This window comes from Salvelinus fontinalis, unplaced genomic scaffold, assembly GCF_029448725.1.
Source record: "Salvelinus fontinalis isolate EN_2023a unplaced genomic scaffold, ASM2944872v1 scaffold_0497, whole genome shotgun sequence".
Lineage (NCBI taxonomy): Eukaryota > Metazoa > Chordata > Actinopteri > Salmoniformes > Salmonidae > Salvelinus > Salvelinus fontinalis.
Window position 1 is genome coordinate 75,001 of NW_026600706.1, and position 22,942 is coordinate 97,942.

The 22,942-nt window shown below is 50.8% G+C and overlaps 1 protein-coding gene across 1 annotated transcript in view; it reads right to left on the reverse strand.

The window, feature by feature from the left end:
• LOC129846355 (proteasome adapter and scaffold protein ECM29-like) overlaps window positions 1–22,942 on the reverse strand; it is a 31,701-nt gene that overhangs the window by 5,189 nt on the left and 3,570 nt on the right. Inside the window, exons 5-22 of the mRNA XM_055914278.1 lie at window positions 22,629–22,796; window positions 22,270–22,455; window positions 21,941–21,988; window positions 19,898–20,016; window positions 19,582–19,732; window positions 19,309–19,464; window positions 18,861–18,927; window positions 18,495–18,586; window positions 14,475–14,541; window positions 13,944–14,141; window positions 7,839–8,050; window positions 7,690–7,733; window positions 7,117–7,309; window positions 6,884–7,022; window positions 5,795–5,900; window positions 3,193–3,287; window positions 1,865–1,936; window positions 1–179 (exon numbers count right to left, since the gene is read on the reverse strand). The exon at window positions 1–179 is cut by the window's left edge and continues 5,189 nt beyond it. Coding sequence (XP_055770253.1) covers window positions 40–179; window positions 1,865–1,936; window positions 3,193–3,287; window positions 5,795–5,900; window positions 6,884–7,022; window positions 7,117–7,309; window positions 7,690–7,733; window positions 7,839–8,050; window positions 13,944–14,141; window positions 14,475–14,541; window positions 18,495–18,586; window positions 18,861–18,927; window positions 19,309–19,464; window positions 19,582–19,732; window positions 19,898–20,016; window positions 21,941–21,988; window positions 22,270–22,455; window positions 22,629–22,796 — 2,253 coding nt within the window. The 3' untranslated portion in view covers window positions 1–39. The remainder of the gene's footprint in view (window positions 180–1,864; window positions 1,937–3,192; window positions 3,288–5,794; window positions 5,901–6,883; window positions 7,023–7,116; window positions 7,310–7,689; window positions 7,734–7,838; window positions 8,051–13,943; window positions 14,142–14,474; window positions 14,542–18,494; window positions 18,587–18,860; window positions 18,928–19,308; window positions 19,465–19,581; window positions 19,733–19,897; window positions 20,017–21,940; window positions 21,989–22,269; window positions 22,456–22,628; window positions 22,797–22,942) is intronic.

Here is a 22,942-nt window from a genome sequence, read left to right on the forward strand (position 1 = left end):
TGTGTGTGTTCAGGGTTGACTAGGTGTGTGTGTGTGTGTTCAGGGTTGACTCTGGATGTTCCTCCGTAGTTCCTGGGCCTTGTCTCGTAGGTCAGGTCTGCTGTCTGTCTGCAGGGTGGACAGTGAACGTTGCAGCTGCTCGCGACTCTTCCCCGATACACACTCCCACTGACCGCTCTCTGGAACGACACACACAACGTCCCCCGTCAGAGACTAGGAGGGGAGGCAACCTGTCCCCCTTCAGGGTCTAGGAGGGGAGACAATCTGTCCCCCTTCAGGGACTAGGAGGGGAGACAATCTGTCCCCCTTCAGGGACTAGGAGGGGAGACAATCTGTCCCCCTTCAGGGACTAGGAGGGGAGACAATCTGTCCCCCTTCAGGGTCTAGGAGGGGAGACAATCTGTCCCCCTTCAGGGTCTAGGAGGGGAGACAACCTGTCCCCCTTCAGGGTCTAGGAGGGGAGACAACCTGTCCCCCTTCAGGGTCTAGGAGGCGAGACAACCTGTCCCCTTCAGGGTATAGGAGGGGAGGACAATCTGTCCCCCTTCAGGGTATAGGAGGGGAGGACAATCTGTCCCCCTTCAGGGTATAGGAGGGGAGGACAATCTGTCCCCCTTCAGGGTATAGGAGGGGAGGACAATCTGTCCCCCTTCAGGGTATAGGAGGCGAGACAACCTGTCCCCTTCAGGGTATAGGAGGGGAGGACAATCTGTCCCCCTTCAGGGTATAGGACGGGAGGACAATCTGTCCCCCTTCAGGGTATAGGAGGGGAGGACAATCTGTCCCCCTTCAGGGTATAGGAGGGGAGGACAATCTGTCCCCCTTCAGGGTATAGGAGGGGAGGACAATCTGTCCCCCTTCAGGGTCTAGGAGGGGAGACAATCTGTCCCCCTTCAGGGTCTAGGAGGGGAGACAATCTGTCCCCCTTCAGGGTCTAGGAGGGGAGACAATCTGTCCCCCTTCAGGGTCTAGGAGGGGAGACAATCTGTCCCCCATCAGGGTCTAGGAGGGGAGACAATCTGTCCCCCTTCAGGGTCTAGGAGGGGAGACAATCTGTCCCCTTCAGGGTCACAATATGTCCCCTTCAGAGACTAGGAGGGGAGACAACCTGTTCCCCTTCAGGGTCTAGGAGGGGAGGAAAATCTGTCCCCCTTCAGGGTCTAGGAGGGGAGACAATCTGTCCCCCTTCAGGGTCTAGGAGGGGAGACAATCTGTCCCCCTTCAGGGTCTAGGAGGGGAGACAATCTGTCCCCCTTCAGGGTCTAGGAGGGGAGACAATCTGTCCCCCTTCAGGGTCTAGGAGGGGAGACAATCTGTCCCCCTTCAGGGTCTAGGAGGGGAGACAATCTGTCCCCCTTCAGGGTCTAGGAGGGGAGACAATCTGTCCCCCTTCAGGGTCTAGGAGGGGAGACAATCTGTCCCCCTTTAGGGTCTAGGAGGGGAGACAATCTGTCCCCCTTCAGGGTCTAGGAGGGGAGACAATCTGTCCCCCTTCAGGGTCTAGGAGGGGAGACAATCTGTCCCCCTTTAGGGTCTAGGAGGGGAGACAATCTGTCCCCTTCAGGGTCACAATATGTCCCCCTTCAGGGTCTAGGGGATAAATAGTTTTCAAACAGATGATGATGCAGTGCTCATGTATATATTTTGTTCTCAAATGTTGGCTCAGGTTTGAGTAAATTGACTCCCAGGCATCGTTCTTCTCATAGACTCAAACATAGTCCTATATTCTAGGCATGGAAGGTCAAGTCCTGCACACTGGTGCTTTTACTTCCTGGGTCAACCAATGTTTGGGTTAAAGACACCTTTAGAAGAGTTGAGAGAAGTGGGACTAGTCATTTAGCACAGTAAACAGACGAAGGCTTACCTCCGGTCCTCTTCACCAGTAGTTCCACAACAGACAACGCTTCGGTCCTCACAGAGGAGTAACTCTTATTCTCTACAGGAGGAAACATAAATAAACACGGTGAATCTTTCTAATAAGAAACATCTATTTCCCCCCCAGACCCGGATTAAAGCTACACCCAGATTAAAGCTACTCCTACACCCGGATTAAAACTACACCCGGATTAAAAATCATGATTTACTCAAAAAGAGAATGTTTCAAATGAAATAGATTTTTACTTCATGAATAGGTTCAGGGAAACTCGTCCCTTGGGTAAATGTTTCGCTCCTCAGAAGGTCTTAGTCTAGTGAGTGTGTGAGAGCAGTGTAAAGGTCTTACCTAGTGGGTGGGTGAGAGCAGTGTACAGGTCTTACCTAGTGGGTGGGTGTGAGAGCAGTGTAAAGGTCTTACCTAGTGGGTGGGTGAGAGCAGTGTACAGGTCTTACCTAGTGGGTGTGTGTGAGAGCAGTGTACAGGTCTTACCTAGTGGGTGTGAGAGAGCAGTGTAAAGGTCTTCCCTAGTGGGTGGGTGAGAGCACTGTACAGGTCTTCCCTAGTGGGTGGGTGAGAGCACTGTACAGGTCTTACCTAGTGGGTGGGTGAGCGCAGTGTACAGGTCTTACCTAGTGGGTGGGTGAGAGCAGTGTACAGGTCTTACCTAGTGGGTGGGGGAGAGCAGTGTACATGTCTTCCCTAGTGGGTGGGTGAGAGCAGTGTAAAGGTCTTCCCTAGTGGGTGGGTGAGAGCAGTGTAAAGGTCTTCCCTAGTGGGTGTGTGAGAGCAGTGTGGAGGTCTTCCCTAGTGGGTGGGTGAGAGCAGTGTACAGGTCTTACCTAGGGGTGGGCGAGAGCAGTGTACAGGTCTTACCTAGGGGTGGGCGAGAGCAGTGTACAGGTCTTCCCTAGTGGGTGGGTGAGAGCAGTGTAAAGGTCTTCCCTAGTTGCAGTGTAAAGGTCTTCCCTAGTGGGTGTGTGAGAGCAGTGTGGAGGTCTTCCCTAGTGGGTGGGTGAGAGCAGTGTACAGGTCTTACCTAGGGGGTGGGTGAGAGCAGTGTACAGGTCTTACCTAGGGGGTGGGTGAGAGCAGTGTACAGGTCTTACCTAGTGGGTGGGTGAGAGCAGTGTACAGGTCTTACCTAGTGGGTGGGTGAGAGCAGTGTACAGGTCTTACCTAGTGGGTGGGTGAGCGCAGTGTACAGGTCTTACCTAGTGGGTGGGTGAGCGCAGTGTACAGGTCTTACCTAGTGGGTGGGTGAGCGCAGTGTACAGGTCTTACCTAGTGGGTGGGTGAGCGCAGTGTACAGGTCTTACCTAGTGGGTGGGTGAGAGCGCTGCATGTCTCTGTGAGGATAAGGGACAAGGCTGTGAAGTTCTGGTTGTCTTTCGCGTTCTCCAACAGCAGCAACCTACAAAGGAACAACAAGAGTAAATCCTTATCAAACCAGATGGAGAACAACATGTACCAGTTGAGAGTCAGAAAGGACAGGATAGGTAGCAGCTCCTCCTCCGATAGGCTAGAGGGAGCAGCTCCTCCTCCGATAGGCTAGAGGGAGCAGCTCCTCCTCCGATAGGCTAGAGGGAGCAGCTCCTCCTCCGATAGGCTAGAGGGAGCAGCTCCTCCTCCGATAGGCTAGAGGGAGCAGCTCCTCCTCCGATAGGCTAGAGGGAGCAGCTCCTCCTCCGATAGGCTAGAGGGAGCAGCTCCTCCTCCGATAGGCTAGAGGGAGCAGCTCCTCCTCCGATAGGCTAGAGGGAGCAGCTCCTCCTCCGATAGGCTAGAGGGAGCAGCTCCTCCTCCGATAGGCTAGAGGGAGCAGCTCCTCCTCCGATAGGCTAGAGGGAGCAGCTCCTCCTCCGATAGGCTAGAGGGAGCAGCTCCTCCTCCGATAGGCTAGAGGGAGCAGCTCCTCCTCCGATAGGCTAGAGGGAGCAGCTCCTCCTCCGATAGGCTAGAGGGAGCAGCTCCTCCTCCGATAGGCTAGAGGGAGCAGCTCCTCCTCCGATAGGCTAGAGGGAGCAGCTCCTCCTCCGATAGGCTAGAGGGAGCAGCTCCTCCTCCGATAGGCTAGAGGGAGCAGCTCCTCCTCCGATAGGCTAGAGGGAGCAGCTCCTCCTCCGATAGGCTAGAGGGAGCAGCTCCTCCTCCGATAGGCTAGAGGGAGCAGCTCCTCCTCCGATAGGCTAGAGGGAGCAGCTCCTCCTCCGATAGGCTAGAGGGAGCAGCTCCTCCTCCGATAGGCTAGAGGGAGCAGCTCCTCCTCCGATAGGCTAGAGGGAGCAGCTCCTCCTCCGATAGGCTAGAGGGAGCAGCTCCTCCTCCGATAGGCTAGAGGGAGCAGCTCCTCCTCCGATAGGCTAGAGGGAGCAGCTCCTCCTCCGATAGGCTAGAGGGAGCAGCTCCTCCTCCGATAGGCTAGAGGGAGCAGCTCCTCCTCCGATAGGCTAGAGGGAGCAGCTCCTCCTCCGATAGGCTAGAGGGAGCAGCTCCTCCTCCGATAGGCTAGAGGGAGCAGCTCCTCCTCCGATAGGCTAGAGGGAGCAGCTCCTCCTCCGATAGGCTAGAGGGAGCAGCTCCTCCTCCGATAGGCTAGAGGGAGCAGCTCCTCCTCCGATAGGCTAGAGGGAGCAGCTCCTCCTCCGATAGGCTAGAGGGAGCAGCTCCTCCTCCGATAGGCTAGAGGGAGCAGCTCCTCCTCCGATAGGCTAGAGGGAGCAGCTCCTCCTCCGATAGGCTAGAGGGAGCAGCTCCTCCTCCGATAGGCTAGAGGGAGCAGCTCCTCCTCCGATAGGCTAGAGGGAGCAGCTCCTCCTCCGATAGGCTAGAGGGAGCAGCTCCTCCTCCGATAGGCTAGAGGGAGCAGCTCCTCCTCCGATAGGCTAGAGGGAGCAGCTCCTCCTCCGATAGGCTAGAGGGAGCAGCTCCTCCTCCGATAGGCTAGAGGGAGCAGCTCCTCCTCCGATAGGCTAGAGGGAGCAGCTCCTCCTCCGATAGGCTAGAGGGAGCAGCTCCTCCTCCGATAGGCTAGAGGGAGCAGCTCCTCCTCCGATAGGCTAGAGGGAGCAGCTCCTCCTCCGATAGGCTAGAGGGAGCAGCTCCTCCTCCGATAGGCTAGAGGGAGCAGCTCCTCCTCCGATAGGCTAGAGGGAGCAGCTCCTCCTCCGATAGGCTAGAGGGAGCAGCTCCTCCTCCGATAGGCTAGAGGGAGCAGCTCCACCTCGCCCTCCGATTGGCTAAACTAACGTTTTAAGTCTTGGCGATGAGGGCTCACCAACCCTGTTCCCGGAGAGAAACCCTCCTGTAGGTTTTAACTCCAACCCTGTTCCCGGAGAGAAACCCTCCTGTAGGTTTTAACTCCAACCCTGTTCCCGGAGAGAAACCCTCCTGTAGGTTTTAACTCCAACCCTGTTCCCGGAGAGAAACCCTCCTGTAGGTTTTAACTCCAACCCTGTTCCCGGAGAGAAACCCTCCTGTAGGTTTTAACTCCAACCCTGTTCCCGGAGAGAAACCCTCCTGTAGGTTTTAACTCCAACCCTGTTCCCGGAGAGAAACCCTCCTGTAGGTTTTAACTCCAACCCTGTTCCCGGAGAGAAACCCTCCTGTAGGTTTTAACTCCAACCCTGTTCCCGGAGAGAGACCCTCCTGTAGGTTACCCCCCCCCCACCTGGACCCTCCATAGACTGTAGTACCCCCACCTGGACCCTCCATAGACTGTAGTACCCCCACCTGGACCCTCCATAGACTGTAGTACCCCCACCTGGACCCTCCATAGACTGTAGTACCCCCACCTGGACCCTCCATAGACTGTAGTACCCCCACCTGGACCCTCCATAGACTGTAGTACCCCCACCTGGACCCTCCATAGACTGTAGTACCCCCACCTGGACCCTCCATAGACTGTGTTTGTGTCCTTACCCCTGGAAGTACGCCTTCATAGACTGTAGAACCCCCACCTGGACCCTCCACGTACTGAGCTTCAACCTCTCACACATCAGACAGCACAGGTCCAACTGGAAACGCTCTGGGACCACAGGAGAGATACAGCATTAAAACACACGTACTGAAATACAATTACAATCGCCTCTGAAATAAACATATACCCTGGGTTTGTGTGTGTTGTTGGGCCAGTCAGAACCTTACCCTGGGTTTGTGTTGTCGTTGGGCCAGTCAGAATCTTACCCTGGGTTTGTGTGTTGTCGTCGGGCCAGTCAGAACTTTACCCTGGGTTTGTGTTGTCGTCGGGCCAGTCGGAACCTTACCCTGGGTTTGTGTTGTCGTCGGGCCAGTCGGAACCTTACCCTGGGTTTGTGTTGTCGTCGGGCCAGTCGGAACCTTACCCTGGGTTTGTGTTGTCGTCGGGCCAGTCGGAACCTTACCCTGGGTTTGTGTTGTCGTCGGGCCAGTCGGAACCTTACCCTGGGTTTGTGTTGTCGTCGGGCCAGTCGGAACCTTACCCTGGGTTTGTGTTGTCGTTGGGCCAGTCAGAACCTTACCCTGGGTTTGTGTGTTGTTGGGCCAGTCAGAACCTTACCCTGGGTTTGTGTGTTGTTGGGCCAGTCAGAACCTTACCCTGGGTTTGTGTGTTGTTGGGCCAGTCAGAACCTTACCCTGGGTTTGTGTGTTGTTGGGCCAGTCAGAACCTTACCCTGGGTTTGTGTGTTGTTGGGCCAGTCAGAACCTTACCCTGGGTTTGTGTGTTGTCGTTGGGCCAATCAGAACCTTACCCTGGGTTTGTGTGTTGTCGTTGGGCCAGTCAGAACCTTACCCTGGGTTTGTGTGTTGTCGTTGGGCCAGTCAGAACCTTACCCTGGGTTTGTGTTGTCGTTGGGCCAGTCAGAACCTTACCCTGGGTTTGTGTGTTGTTGGGCCAGTCAGAACCTTACCCTGGGTTTGTGTGTTGTCGTTGGGCCAATCAGAACCTTACCCTGGGTTTGTGTGTTGTCGTTGGGCCAGTCAGAACCTTACCCTGGGTTTGTGTTGTCGTTGGGCCAGTCAGAACCTTACCCTGGGTTTGTGTGTTGTTGGGCCAGGTCTTGCCCAGCGTCTGGAAGGCACAGAGTAGAGCTTCAGTCTGCAGCTCCTTCTCCTTCTCATCCCGATCGTCATCACTGTCACGTCTCAACCTGGAAGTTGCTGCAGAGTTCTGTCACACAGGATGAGACGTCACACATTTTGGACAAATCACTAGAATACTGATGGAATAAAAGAGAAATACACAAACTCTGTCCGTCTCTCACCTTCTTAATGAGTGGTATGAGTATGTCTGCCATATCACTGAAGCGGTCTTCCTGTGTGGCCTGCAGGACGTCGGCAGCACAGCCCAGGGCAGCCATCTTGTAGACCAGGTTGTCTTTACGACACTCCTTCAACACCAGCTCTATCACCTCTGGTACACTGGGCTGGCCCGGGGATGACTTCTGGAGCTCACCACTAACACACAACATCAACATCCTCAACATCCTCCTCCTTAACACCAACATTCTCATTATCACCACCATCCTCATTATCACCACCATCCTCATTATCATCACCATCCTCATTATCATCACCATCCTCATTATCATCACCATCCTCATTATCATCACCATCCTCCTCATCATCACCATCCTCCTCATCATCACCATCCTCCTCATCATCACCATCCTCCTCATCATCACCATCCTCCTCATCATCACCATCCTCCTCATCATCACCATCCTCCTCATCACCATCCTCATTATCACCATCCTCATTATCATCACCATCCTCCTCATCACAGGGACAAGAGACAGGGACTGCTCCTAGTGTCAGAAGGAGAGGAGAAACCCTACCTGCACTTTGACACCACAGAGCCGATGGCGTTCAACAGCTCCTCCTGTGGACAAACAAACACCTGGTGTGAGAAGACATCTGTACAAAACACTAGACACAAGTTGGTCAAATGAATTACAACCTCAACTCTTCTATCACACACACACACCTTTCCAGTCCAGGTGCGTCCAACCAGTCCCTGCAGTAGAGCGGACAGCACCATACCCAGGTGAGGGGCGACCAGAGAACCCGTCTGTTGCTTAGCGATGGACGCCATGGCAGCCGCGCCCTGAGCCTTCATCTTCCACGACTGGGACTGCAAGGCCTTCTGGGTAATGTCGATCAGCTCCGTCATGTAGAGACGGATGCCCCCGAAGCTTCCTGGAAGACGACGAGAGGTCAGGGGTTGAAAAGGTCAAAGTGTTTTGTCTTTTATTTTTAACCCCCTTTTCATGGTATCCAATTGGTAGTCAGAGGAAGGCCCAAACATTGTCAAAGACCCCAGCCACCCCAGTCATAGACTGTTCTCTCTACTACCGCATGACAAGCGGTACCGGAGTGCCAAGTCTAGGACAAAAAGGCTTCAACAGTTTTTACCCCCAAGCCATAAGACTCCTGAACAGGTAATCAGATGGTTACCCAGACTATTTGCATTGTGTGCCCCCCCGCCCCAACCCCTCTTTTACGCTGCTGCTACTCTCTGTTCATCATATATGCATAGTCATTTTAACTTCACTAGGGTAAGGGGCAGCATTCGGAATTTTGGATGAAAAGCGTGCCCAAATTAAACTGCCTGCTACTCAGGCCCAGAAGCTAGGATATGCATATAATAGGTAGATTTGGATAGAAAACACTCTAAAGTTTCCAAAACTGTTAAAATCATGTCTGTGAGTATAACAGAACTGATATGGGAGGCGAAAACCTGAGAAATCCATCCAGAAAGTACTATTATTTTGAAAGGCTGTTTTTCCATTGAAAGCCTATCCACCATACAAAGACTTATGACCCAGTTCACGATCCCTATGGCTTCTTCTACATGTGGCCAGTCTTTAGGAGTTGTTTCAGGCTTTTACTCTGAAAAATGAGGGAGATACAGCACTTTCAATGAGTGGACAGTGGACATTTCCAGACATGAGTCCAGCGAGTGACCGGGAGCGCGAATCTTTTGACCGGTTGAAATATTATTGATTATTTATGACAAAAACAACCTCAGGATTGATTTTAAACATCGTTTGACATGTTTCTACGAACTTTTATTGTACTTTTTTGACTTTGTCTGGATGTTGAGGTTTTTGGACATAAAGAGCGGCATTATCGGGGAAAAAAACACATTTATTGTGTAACATGGAGACCTGGGAGTGCCACCAGATGAAGATCAAAAATTAGTGATTCATTTTAACGCTATTTCTGACTTTTGTGACACCTCTTCTTGGCTGGAAAATGTCTGTTGTTTCTTGTGGCTAGGCGCTGTCCTAACATAATCGCATGGTGTGCTTTCGCCGTAAAGCCTTTTGAAATCGGACACTGTGGTTGGATTAACAAGAAGTTAATCTTTAAAATGGTGTATAATAATTGTATGTTTGAGGAATTTTAATTATGGGATTTCTGTTGTGTGAATTTGGCGCCCTGCAATTTCACTGGCTGTTGTCGAGGTGGGACGCGTTCCAATGATACCAGAGAGGTTAACCATATATACATACTACCTCAATCAGCCTGACTAACCGGTGTCTGTATGTAGCCTCGCTACTGTATATAGCCTGTCTTTTTACTGTTGTTTTATTTCTTTACTTACCTATTGTTCACCTAATACCTTTTTAGCACTGTTGGTTAGAGCCTGTAAGTAGCATTTCACTGTAAGGTTGACGCACGTGACAAATAAACTTTGATTTGATTAGTTAGTGTTGTCTCATCGCTGCAACTCCCGTACGGACTCGGGAGAGGTCGAAGGTCGAGAGCCGTGCGTCCTCCGATACACGACCCAGCCAAGCCGCACTGCTTCTTGACATAATGCCCGCGTAACCCTGAAGCCAGCCGCACCAACGTGGCCTGGCGACCGTGTCAGCGCGTGCACTGCGCCCGGCCAGCTAGAGCGCGATGGGATAAGGACATCCCTGCCCGGCCAAAACCTCCCCTAACCCAGACGACACTGGGCCAATTGTGCGCCGCCCCATGGGTCTCCTGGTCGCGGCCGGCTGCGACAGAGCCTGGACTCAAACCCAGACTCTATAGTGGCCTTAGACCAGACACACTCTCTACAGAACCTTAGTCCATAGTGGCTCTCCACTGTGTGTCTCTCTCTGACCAGGTGTGTGTCTCTCTCTCTGACCAGGTGTGTGTGTCTCTCTCTGACCAGGTGTGTGTGTCTCTCTCTGACCAGGTGTGTGTGTCTCTCTCTGACCAGGTGTGTGTGTCTCTCTCTGACCAGGTGTGTGTGTCTCTCTCTGACCAGGTGTGTGTGTCTCTCTCTGACCAGGTGTGTGTGTCTCTCTCTGACCAGGTGTGTGTGTGTCTCTCTCTGACCAGGTGTGTGTGTGTCTCTCTCTGACCAGGTGTGTGTGTGTCTCTCTCTGACCAGGTGTGTGTGTGTCTCTCTCTGACCAGGTGTGTGTGTGTCTCTCTCTGACCAGGTGTGTGTGTGTCTCTCTCTGACCAGGTGTGTGTGTGTCTCTCTCTGACCAGGTGTGTGTGTGTCTCTCTCTGACCAGGTGTGTGTGTATCTCTCTCTGACCAGGTGTGTGTGTATCTCTCTCTGACCAGGTGTGTGTGTATCTCTCTCTGACCAGGTGTGTGTGTGTATCTCTCTCTGACCAGGTGTGTGTGTGTCTCTCTCTGACCAGGTGTGTGTGTGTCTCTCTCTGACCAGGTGTGTGTGTGTCTCTCTCTGACCAGGTGTGTGTGTGTCTCTCTCTCTGACCAGGTGTGTGTGTCTCTCTCTCTGACCAGGTGTGTGTGTCTCTCTCTCTGACCAGGTGTGTGTGTCTCTCTCTGACCAGGTGTGTGTGTCTCTCTCTGACCAGGTGTGTGTGTCTCTCTCTGACCAGGTGTGTGTGTGTCTCTCTCTGACCAGGTGTGTGTGTATCTCTCTCTGACCAGGTGTGTGTGTGTATCTCTCTCTGACCAGGTGTGTGTGTGTATCTCTCTCTGACCAGGTGTGTGTGTGTATCTCTCTCTGACCAGGTGTGTGTGTGTATCTCTCTCTGACCAGGTGTGTGTGTGTATCTCTCTCTGACCAGGTGTGTGTGTGTATCTCTCTCTGACCAGGTGTGTGTGTGTATCTCTCTCTGACCAGGTGTGTGTGTGTATCTCTCTCTGACCAGGTGTGTGTGTGTATCTCTCTCTGACCAGGTGTGTGTGTGTATCTCTCTCTGACCAGGTGTGTGTGTGTATCTCTCTCTGACCAGGTGTGTGTGTGTATCTCTCTCTGACCAGGTGTGTGTGTGTATCTCTCTCTGACCAGGTGTGTGTGTGTATCTCTCTCTGACCAGGTGTGTGTGTGTATCTCTCTGACCAGGTGTGTGTGTGTATCTCTCTGACCAGGTGTGTGTGTGTATCTCTCTCTGACCAGGTGTGTGTGTGTATCTCTCTCTGACCAGGTGTGTGTGTGTATCTCTCTCTGACCAGGTGTGTGTGTATCTCTCTCTGACCAGGTGTGTGTGTGTCTCTCTCTGACCAGGTGTGTGTGTGTGTCTCTCTCTGACCAGGTGTGTGTGTGTGTCTCTCTCTGACCAGGTGTGTGTGTGTGTCTCTCTCTGACCAGGTGTGTGTGTGTGTCTCTCTCTGACCAGGTGTGTGTGTCTCTCTCTGACCAGGTGTGTGTGTCTCTCTCTGACCAGGTGTGTGTGTCTCTCTCTGACCAGGTGTGTGTGTCTCTCTCTGACCAGGTGTGTGTGTCTCTCTCTGACCAGGTGTGTGTGTATCTCTCTCTGACCAGGTGTGTGTGTATCTCTCTCTGACCAGGTGTGTGTGTCTCTCTCTGACCAGGTGTGTGTGTATCTCTCTCTGACCAGGTGTGTGTGTATCTCTCTCTGACCAGGTGTGTGTGTGTGTGTGTCTCTCTCTGACCAGGTGTGTGTGTATCTCTCTCTGACCAGGTGTGTGTGTATCTCTCTCTGACCAGGTGTGTGTGTGTCTCTCTCTGACCAGGTGTGTGTGTGTCTCTCTCTGACCAGGTGTGTGTGTCTCTCTCTGACCAGGTGTGTGTGTCTCTCTCTGACCAGGTGTGTGTGTCTCTCTCTGACCAGGTGTGTGTGTATCTCTCTCTGACCAGGTGTGTGTGTCTCTCTCTGACCAGGTGTGTGTGTATCTCTCTCTGACCAGGTGTGTGTGTATCTCTCTCTGACCAGGTGTGTGTGTATCTCTCTCTGACCAGGTGTGTGTGTGTATCTCTCTCTGACCAGGTGTGTGTGTGTCTCTCTCTGACCAGGTGTGTGTGTGTCTCTCTCTGACCAGGTGTGTGTGTGTCTCTCTCTGACCAGGTGTGTGTGTGTCTCTCTCTCTGACCAGGTGTGTGTGTCTCTCTCTCTGACCAGGTGTGTGTGTCTCTCTCTCTGACCAGGTGTGTGTGTCTCTCTCTGACCAGGTGTGTGTGTCTCTCTCTGACCAGGTGTGTGTGTCTCTCTCTGACCAGGTGTGTGTGTGTCTCTCTCTGACCAGGTGTGTGTGTATCTCTCTCTGACCAGGTGTGTGTGTGTATCTCTCTCTGACCAGGTGTGTGTGTGTATCTCTCTCTGACCAGGTGTGTGTGTGTATCTCTCTCTGACCAGGTGTGTGTGTGTATCTCTCTCTGACCAGGTGTGTGTGTGTATCTCTCTCTGACCAGGTGTGTGTGTGTATCTCTCTCTGACCAGGTGTGTGTGTGTATCTCTCTCTGACCAGGTGTGTGTGTGTATCTCTCTCTGACCAGGTGTGTGTGTGTATCTCTCTCTGACCAGGTGTGTGTGTGTATCTCTCTCTGACCAGGTGTGTGTGTGTATCTCTCTCTGACCAGGTGTGTGTGTGTATCTCTCTCTGACCAGGTGTGTGTGTGTATCTCTCTCTGACCAGGTGTGTGTGTGTATCTCTCTGACCAGGTGTGTGTGTGTATCTCTCTGACCAGGTGTGTGTGTGTATCTCTCTCTGACCAGGTGTGTGTGTGTATCTCTCTCTGACCAGGTGTGTGTGTGTATCTCTCTCTGACCAGGTGTGTGTGTATCTCTCTCTGACCAGGTGTGTGTGTGTCTCTCTCTGACCAGGTGTGTGTGTGTGTCTCTCTCTGACCAGGTGTGTGTGTGTGTCTCTCTCTGACCAGGTGTGTGTGTGTGTCTCTCTCTGACCAGGTGTGTGTGTGTGTCTCTCTCTGACCAGGTGTGTGTGTCTCTCTCTGACCAGGTGTGTGTGTCTCTCTCTGACCAGGTGTGTGTGTCTCTCTCTGACCAGGTGTGTGTGTCTCTCTCTGACCAGGTGTGTGTGTCTCTCTCTGACCAGGTGTGTGTGTATCTCTCTCTGACCAGGTGTGTGTGTATCTCTCTCTGACCAGGTGTGTGTGTCTCTCTCTGACCAGGTGTGTGTGTATCTCTCTCTGACCAGGTGTGTGTGTATCTCTCTCTGACCAGGTGTGTGTGTGTGTCTCTCTCTGACCAGGTGTGTGTGTATCTCTCTCTGACCAGGTGTGTGTGTATCTCTCTCTGACCAGGTGTGTGTGTGTCTCTCTCTGACCAGGTGTGTGTGTGTCTCTCTCTGACCAGGTGTGTGTGTCTCTCTCTGACCAGGTGTGTGTGTCTCTCTCTGACCAGGTGTGTGTGTCTCTCTCTGACCAGGTGTGTGTGTATCTCTCTCTGACCAGGTGTGTGTGTCTCTCTCTGACCAGGTGTGTGTGTATCTCTCTCTGACCAGGTGTGTGTGTATCTCTCTCTGACCAGGTGTGTGTGTATCTCTCTCTGACCAGGTGTGTGTGTGTCTCTCTCTGACCAGGTGTGTGTGTATCTCTCTCTGACCAGGTGTGTGTGTATCTCTCTGACCAGGTGTGTGTGTATCTCTCTCTGACCAGGTGTGTGTATCTCTCTCTGACCAGGTGTGTGTGTATCTCTCTCTGACCAGGTGTGTGTGTGTCTCTCTCTGACCAGGTGTGTGTGTGTCTCTCTCTGACCAGGTGTGTGTGTCTCTCTCTCTGACCAGGTGTGTGTGTCTCTCTCTCTGACCAGGTGTGTGTGTCTCTCTCTGACCAGGTGTGTGTGTCTCTCTCTGACCAGGTGTGTGTGTCTCTCTCTGACCAGGTGTGTGTGTGTCTCTCTCTGACCTGGTACGTGTTCCAGCCAGACTTCGTTCCACAGCGTGGCGTCATGGCTCTCTCCCTTCTCTTCGTCCGGTCCCGGCGCCTGGTGCATACCCAGGAAGGCTAGAGGTAGAGCTACCACTGCGTGTCCCTTTAAGACATCAGGGCTGTAGTGGCTGATAGCGTGGACCGTCAGGGCACACGACGACCTGTACACCGGCTCTGAGGGGGGGGGGGGGGGGACGACAAACAGCCAGGTCATATTTTGAGACTGAAGAGCCGCTGTCAACATCAATCCTCGACATCAGGACTGTCCAACTCACTTCCTGGAGGCCTGTTGCGTTTTGTTCATCCTTTCAATGTAAAAAGAGATGAGATAAACCAGGTCACGAGAGTTCCTAGCTAATCAACTACCAAGTGAATTCCCGCACACTCTCGGCCCTCCAGGAAGTGAGCCGGGACACCGCTGATCTAGGAGCAGTGTCTCGTGGTTGTTTTTGGGGACTGGGCAATAAGAGGAGGAGGAAGTAGACAGGCCAGATCCTGTTGTCTCACCTTCTTTCTCCATGTACCAGGTGGTGAGTTTCAGTAAGAGTTTCTCTACACTGCTGTCCTTCGCTGTCTGAGGAACACAGACACAAGACAGATGTATTGATACAACAGGTGATATTAAAACCAGTCCTGACTTCAGGTGATATTAAAACCAGTCCTGACTTCAGGTGATATTATAACCAGTCCTGACTTCAGGTGATATTAAAACCAGTCCTGACTTCAGGTGATATTAAAACCAGTCCTGACTTCAGGTGATATTAAAACCAGTCCTGACTTCAGGTGATATTAAAACCAGTCCTGACTTCAGGTGATATTAAAACCAGTCCTGACTTCAGGTGATATTAAAACCAGTCCTGACTTCAGGTGATATTAAAACCAGTCCTGACTTCAGGTGATATTAAAACCAGTCCTGACTTCAGGTGATATTAAAACCAGTCCTGACTTCAGGTGATATTAAAACCAGTCCTGACTTCAGGTGATATTAAAACCAGTCCTGACTTCAGGTGATATTAAAACCAGTCCTGACTTCAGGTGATATTAAAACCAGTCCTGACTTCAGGTGATATTAAAACCAGTCCTGACTTCAGGTGATATTAAAACCAGTCCTGACTTCAGGTGATATTAAAACCAGTCCTGACTTCAGGTGATATTAAAACCAGTCCTGACTTCAGGTGATATTAAAACCAGTCCTGACTTCAGGTGATATTAAAACCAGTCCTGACTTCAGGTGATATTAAAACCAGTCCTGACTTCAGGTGATATTAAAACCAGTCCTGACTTCAGGTGATATTAAAACCAGTCCTGACTTCAGGTGATATTAAAACCAGTCCTGACTTCAGGTGATATTAAAACCAGTCCTGACTTCAGGTGATATTAAAACCAGTCCTGACTTCAGGTGATATTAAAACCAGTCCTGACTTCAGGTGATATTAAAACCAGTCCTGACTTCAGGTGATATTAAAACCAGTCCTGACTTCAGGTGATATTAAAACCAGTCCTGACTTCAGGTGATATTAAAACCAGTCCTGACTTCAGGTGATATTAAAACCAGTCCTGACTTCAGGTGATATTAAAACCAGTCCTGACTTCAGGTGATATTAAAACCAGTCCTGACTTCAGGTGATATTAAAACCCGTCCTGACTTCAGGTGATATTAAAACCCGTCCTGACTTCAGGTGATATTAAAACCCGTCCTGACTTCAGGTGATATTAAAACCCGTCCTGACTTCAGGTGATATTAAAACCCGTCCTGACTTCAGGTGATATTAAAACCCGTCCTGACTTCAGGTGATATTAAAACCCGTCCTGACTTCAGGTGATATTAAAACCCGTCCTGACTTCAGGTGATATTAAAACCCGTCCTGACTTCAGGTGATATTAAAACCCGTCCTGACTTCAGGTGATATTAAAACCAGTCCTGACTTCAGGTGATATTAAAACCCGTCCTGACTTCAGGTGATATTAAAACCCGTCCTGACTTCAGGTTATACATATATGAACAAACACTAATGCAGTTAGTTCCACCATACTACTCACCCTGACTAGACGTCCCAGAGACAAGACAGATGGTTAGTTAGTAACACCATACTACTCACCCTGACTAGACGTCCCAGAGACAAGACAGATGGTTAGTTAGTAACACCATACTACTCACCCTGACTAGACGTCCCAGAGACAAGACAGATGGTTAGTTAGTAACACCATACTACTCACCCTGACTAGACGTCCCAGAGACAAGACAGATGGTTAGTTAGTAACACCATACTACTCACCCTGACTAGACGTCCCAGAGACAAGACAGATGGTTAGTTAGTAACACCATACTACTCACCCTGACTAGATGTCCCAGAGACAAGACAGATGGTTAGTTAGTTCCACCATACTACTCACCCTGACTAGATGTCCCAGAGACAAGACAGATGGTTAGTTAGTAACACCATACTACTCACCCTGACTAGACGTCCCAGAGACAAGACAGATGGTTAGTTAGTAACACCATACTACTCACCCTGACTAGACGTCCCAGAGACAAGACAGATGGTTAGTTAGTAACACCATACTACTCACCCTGACTAGACGTCCCAGAGACAAGACAGATGGTTAGTTAGTAACACCATACTACTCACCCTGACTAGACGTCCCAGAGACAAGACAGATGGTTAGTTAGTAACACCATACTACTCACCCTGACTAGACGTCCCAGAGACAAGACAGATGGTTAGTTACATAACACCATACTACTCACCCTGACTAGACGTCCCAGAGACAAGACAGATGGTTAGTTAGTAACACCATACTACTCACCCTGACTAGATGTCCCAGAGACAAGACAGATGGTTAGTTAGTAACACCATACTACTCACCCTGACTAGATGTCCCAGAGACAAGACAGATGGTTAGTTAGTAACACCATACTACTCACCCTGACTAGGTGTCCCAGAGACAAGACAGATGGTTAGTTAGTTCCACCATACTACTCACCCTGACTAGACGTCCCAGAGACAAGACAGATGGTTAGTTAGTAACACCATACTACTCACCCTGACTAGACGTCCCAGAGACAAGACAGATGGTTAGTTAGTAACACCATACTACTCACCCTGACTAGACGTCCCAGAGACAAGACAGATGGTTAGTTACATAACACCATACTACTCACCCTGACTAGATGTCCCAGAGACAAGACAGATGGTTAGTTACATAACACCATACTACTCACCCTGACTAGATGTCCCAGAGACAAGACAGATGGTTAGTTAGTAACACCATACTACTCACCCTGACTAGACGTCCCAGAGACAAGACAGATGGTTAGTTAGTAACACCATACTACTCACCCTGACTAGACGTCCCAGAGACAAGACAGATGGTTAGTTAGTAACACCATACTACTCACCCTGACTAGACGTCCCAGAGACAAGACAGATGGTTAGTTAGTAACACCATACTACTCACCCTGACTAGACGTCCCAGAGACAAGACAGATGGTTAGTTAGTAACACCATACTACTCACCCTGACTAGACGTCCCAGAGACAAGACAGATGGTTAGTTACATAACACCATACTACTCACCCTGACTAGACGTCCCAGAGACAAGACAGATGGTTAGTTAGTAACACCATACTACTCACCCTGACTAGACGTCCCAGAGACAAGACAGATGGTTAGTTACATAACACCATACTACTCACCCTGACTAGGCGTCCCAGAGACAAGACAGATGGTTAGTTACATAACACCATACTACTCACCCTGACTAGACGTCCCAGAGACAAGACAGATGGTTAGTTAGTAACACCATACTACTCACCCTGACTAGACGTCCCAGAGACAAGACAGATGGTTAGTTAGTAACACCATACTACTCATCCTGACTAGACGTCCCAGAGACAAGACAGATGGTTAGTTACATAACACCATACTACTCACCCTGACTAGACGTCCCAGAGACAAGACAGATGGTTAGTTACATAACACCATACTACTCACCCTGACTAGATGTCCCAGAGACAAGACAGATGGTTAGTTAGTTCCACCATACTACTCACCCTGACTAGACGTCCCAGAGACAAGACAGATGGTTAGTTACATAACACCATACTACTCACCCTGACTAGACGTCCCAGAGACAAGACAGATGGTTAGTTAGTAACACCATACTACTCACCCTGACTAGACGTCCCAGAGACAAGACAGATGGTTAGTTAGTAACACCATACTACTCACCCTGACTAGATGTCCCAGAGACAAGACAGATGGTTAGTTAGTAACACCATACTACTCACCCTGACTAGACGTCCCAGAGACAAGACAGATGGTTAGTTAGTAACACCATACTACTCACCCTGACTAGACGTCCCAGAGACAAGACAGATGGTTAGTAGGTAACACCATACTACTCACCCTGACTAGACGTCCCAGAGACAAGACAGATGGTTAGTTAGTAACACCATACTACTCACCCTGACTAGACGTCCCAGAGACAAGACAGATGGTTAGTTAGTAACACCATACTACTCACCCTGACTAGATGTCCCAGAGCGAAGGAGAATGCTTTCTGGATAACACTGCTACGGTCATGGATTCCATTCAGTAGGGCACTCATCAGTTTACCTGTCACACACACACACACACACAGAGACACACACACACACAGACAGAAACACACACACAGACAGAAACACACACACACACAGACAGATTGAACATGCATCATGGCAGAGACGGTAAAGAAGTCCCAGACCATAGAGGAGAGGTTTTAGTGAACTTGTAAAAGACAAAAACCCTACTCCATCTCTCCATTTCCCTTTTGGACGTTGATCAAAATAGAACATCTGGGATCGGTACGGTAAAGTCTCTCTCTACCCCGAGAGGGTAACGTGTTTACCTGAGTAGGGGGTGAGGTCCTGGGGACACTGGACGGTGAGGGACACGATCACACTGGCACAACCGCCCTGGAACAACAGAGGACACTGGTATTGTGACCTTAATTCAGATTCCCACTGTTTAATAGTCACATGTTCAGGGTTGCAGGTGTGATTGGAGGGTACAGTGAAAATCAGAGTTGAGTAACGTTTGTTGGGGTGGGGGGGGCAGAGTAACATCTGTTGAGGGGCAGAGTAACGCCTGTTGGGGTGGGGGGGGGGGGGGGGGGGGGGCAGAGTAACGTCTGTTGGGGTGGGGGGTGGGGGGGTAGAGTAACGTCTGTTGGGGTGGGGGGGGGCAGAGTAACGTCTGTGGGGGGGGCAGAGTAACGTCTGTTGTCATGTGTTATATGTTATCCCAGGACAGACACGGTTTAGTATTTAGGTTGGGACAGGGTGTGTGTGTGTTACCTTGGTGCCCAGACCCACTCCACTCTTCAGCAGATCACAGAGTCTGGGGACCAGCTCCCCCAGGACAGACACGTCCAGGTGCTGCAGACACATGTTGATGGTCTCCATCATGGGGGAGGACTTGGCAGCACTGAGTCTGGCTGCATCCATGGCACTCTGGACAGACAGAGAGAGAGAGAGACAGAGAGAGAGGGAGACAGAGAGAGAGACGTCAATTACTGCCGATAACCTCACCTCTGGAGAAACGGCAGTTACAGTGTGTGTGTGTGTTACCTTCTCCTGCTCCGTGGCTCGGAGGCTGAGGTAGTTGAGGACCTGTGGCTCCAGGACACTGAGGGCCTCTAGGAGGGCTGGGATCAGACGAGGGGCGTGAGGCTTCAACCTGTTACCAGCTGTCTTCGACACCTTCACCAGGGTCTGGATACTGGAGAGAGGAGGACTGGTTAACCGCTACAAACAATCTCTAAAAGTTTTACATTTCATTTATATAGAGAGAGAGCAGAGCGAGAGAGAGAGATCACAGAGAGAGAGAGATCACAGAGAGAGATCATATACGGAGGCCAATCAACACACACATATGGAGGCGTACCTGAGAGAGCGGACCTCAGGCACGTTGCTGACGATGCCTTTATCCAGAAGGGTTGGTAACAGAACAGCTACAGTCCTCTGGGCTGCTAAACCTGACGACTCACACATCCTAGTACACACCTGGAGACAGAGACACATCCTAGTACACACCTGGAGACAGAGACACATCCTAGTACACACCTGGAGACAGAGACACATCCTAGTACACACCTGCAGACAGAGAGAGATGACACACACACACACATCCTAGTACACACCTGGAGACAGAGACACATCCTAGTACACACCTGCAGACAGAGACACATCCTAGTACACACCTGGAGACAGAGACACATCCTAGTACACACCTGGAGACAGAGACACATCCTAGTACACACCTGCAGACAGAGAGAGATGACACACACACACACATCCTAGTACACACCTGGAGACAGAGACACATCCTAGTACACACCTGCAGACAGAGACACATCCTAGTACACACCTGCAGACAGAGACACATCCTAGTACACACCTGCAGACAGAGAGAGATGACACACACACACATCCTAGTACACACCTGGAGACAGAGACACATCCTAGTACACACCTGCAGACAGAGACACATCCTAGTACACACCTGGAGACAGAGACACATCCTAGTACACACCTGCAGACAGAGAGAGATGACACACACACACATCCTAGTACACACCTGGAGACAGAGACACATCCTAGTACACACCTGGAGACAGAGACACATCCTAGTACACACCTGGAGACAGAGACACATCCTAGTACACACCTGGAGACAGAGACACATCCTAGTACACACCTGGAGACAGAGACACATCCTAGTACACACCTGCAGACAGAGAGAGATGACACACACACACATCCTAGTACACACCTGGAGACAGAGAGAGATGTCACACACACACACATCCTAGTACACACCTGGAGACAGAGAGAGATGTCACACACACACACATCCTAGTACACACCTGGAGACAGAGAGAGATGTCACACACACACACACACACACATCCGAGTACACACCTGGAGACAGAGAGAGATGTCACACACACACACACATCCGAGTACACACCTGGAGACAGAGAGAGATGTCACACACACACACACATCCGAGTACACACCTGGAGACAGAGAGAGATGTCACACACACACACACACACTAGTACACACCTGGAGACAGAGAGAGATGTCACACACACACATCCTAGTACACACCTGCAGACAGAGAGAGATGACACACACACACACACACACACACACACACACACACCTGGAGAATAATGTCACACACACACACTAGTACACACCTGGAGAATGATGTCACACACACACCTGGAGAATGATGTCACACACACACTCGTACACACCTGGAGAATGATGTCACACACACACTCGTACACACCTGGAGAATGATGTCACACACACACTCGTACACACCTGGAGAATGATGTCACACACACCTGGAGAATGATGTCACACACACACCTGGAGAATGATGTCACACACACACCTGGAGAATGATGTCACACACACACCTGGAGAATGATGTCACACACACACCTGGAGAATGATGTCACACACACACACCTGGAGAATGATGTCACACACACACCTGGAGAATGATGTCACACACACACCTGGAGAATGATGTCACACACACACTCGTACACACCTGGAGAATGATGTCACACACACACTCGTACACACCTGGAGAATGATGTCACACACACACACTCGTACACACCTGGAGAATGATGTCACACACACACACTCGTACACACCTGGAGAATGATGTCACACACACACACTCGTACACACCTGGAGAATGATGTCACACACACACACTCGTACACAACTGGAGAATGATGTCACACACACACTCGTACACACCTGGAGAATGATGTCACACACACACTAGTACACACCTGGAGAATGATGTCACACACACACTAGTACACACCTGGAGAATGATGTCATACACACACTAGTACACACCTGGAGAATGATGTCACACACACCAGTATCTTACCTTACTCAGTGTTTTGAGTGTTATATCAGCTGCCTTCCTGACAGACTCCTGTTAGACAGACATTACACAGGTCAGACAGACATTACACAGGTCAGACAGACATTACACAGGTCAGACAGACATTACACACTACCCCCCAGCTAGAATAACACACAGACATTACACAGATCAGCTAGAATAACACAGACACGTCACACTAACGCCCCCCCCAGCTATAATAACCCATCTGACATCACACAACAAGTCCCTAGGCCAGGAATAGTCTGTTTGGGGTTGTGTTTACAGCGGTGTGTGTGTGTGTGTGTGTGTGTGTGTGTGTGTGAGATCACCTTGATGTCGTCCAGCACCCTGAACAGGGTCTCCCAGATCTCCTCCAGGTGGTCGATGAGATCGTCAGCGTTGCGTCCTCTGATGAGGTCGTTGAGAGCCAGGCAGGCGGACTCTCGGGCCCTCCAGATGTTATTGGTCAGGTTAGATATCACATCCTGGAGGATCTCCTTCAGATACTTATCCACCTGGGGAGGGAGGGAGGAGGGGGGGGGGGGGTGGAGAGAGAGAGAGAGGGGGAGGGGGTAGAGAGAGAGGGAGAGAAGGCGAGTATGTATTTCTGTAACGTGGTTATGTGTGTGTCCTTCCGTCGCCTGTGAGTGTGTGCGAGCGTACCGTGGTAATGTGTGTGTGTGTGTACCATGTTCTTGTCAGTGACCAGAGCATCCCAGATGGAGGTCATGGCGGTCCTGATGCCCAGGTTGGGGTCAAACTGGTATCGGTACAGACGTGGTACCAGCTGGGGCAGGTAGGGGGCGAGCTGCTCTCCTGCCTTCGCTGCTATGATGTTGAACCCAAATGCTGCTCCCTGGCGGAGAGAGAAGGAAGAGGGAGAAGGAAAGGAAAGAAGGAAAGGAGAGAAGAAAAGCAAAGGAGAGAAGCAAAGGAGAGAAGCAAGGGAGAGAAGGAAGGGGGAGAAGGAAGGGAGAGAAGGAAAGGAGAGAAGGAAAGGAG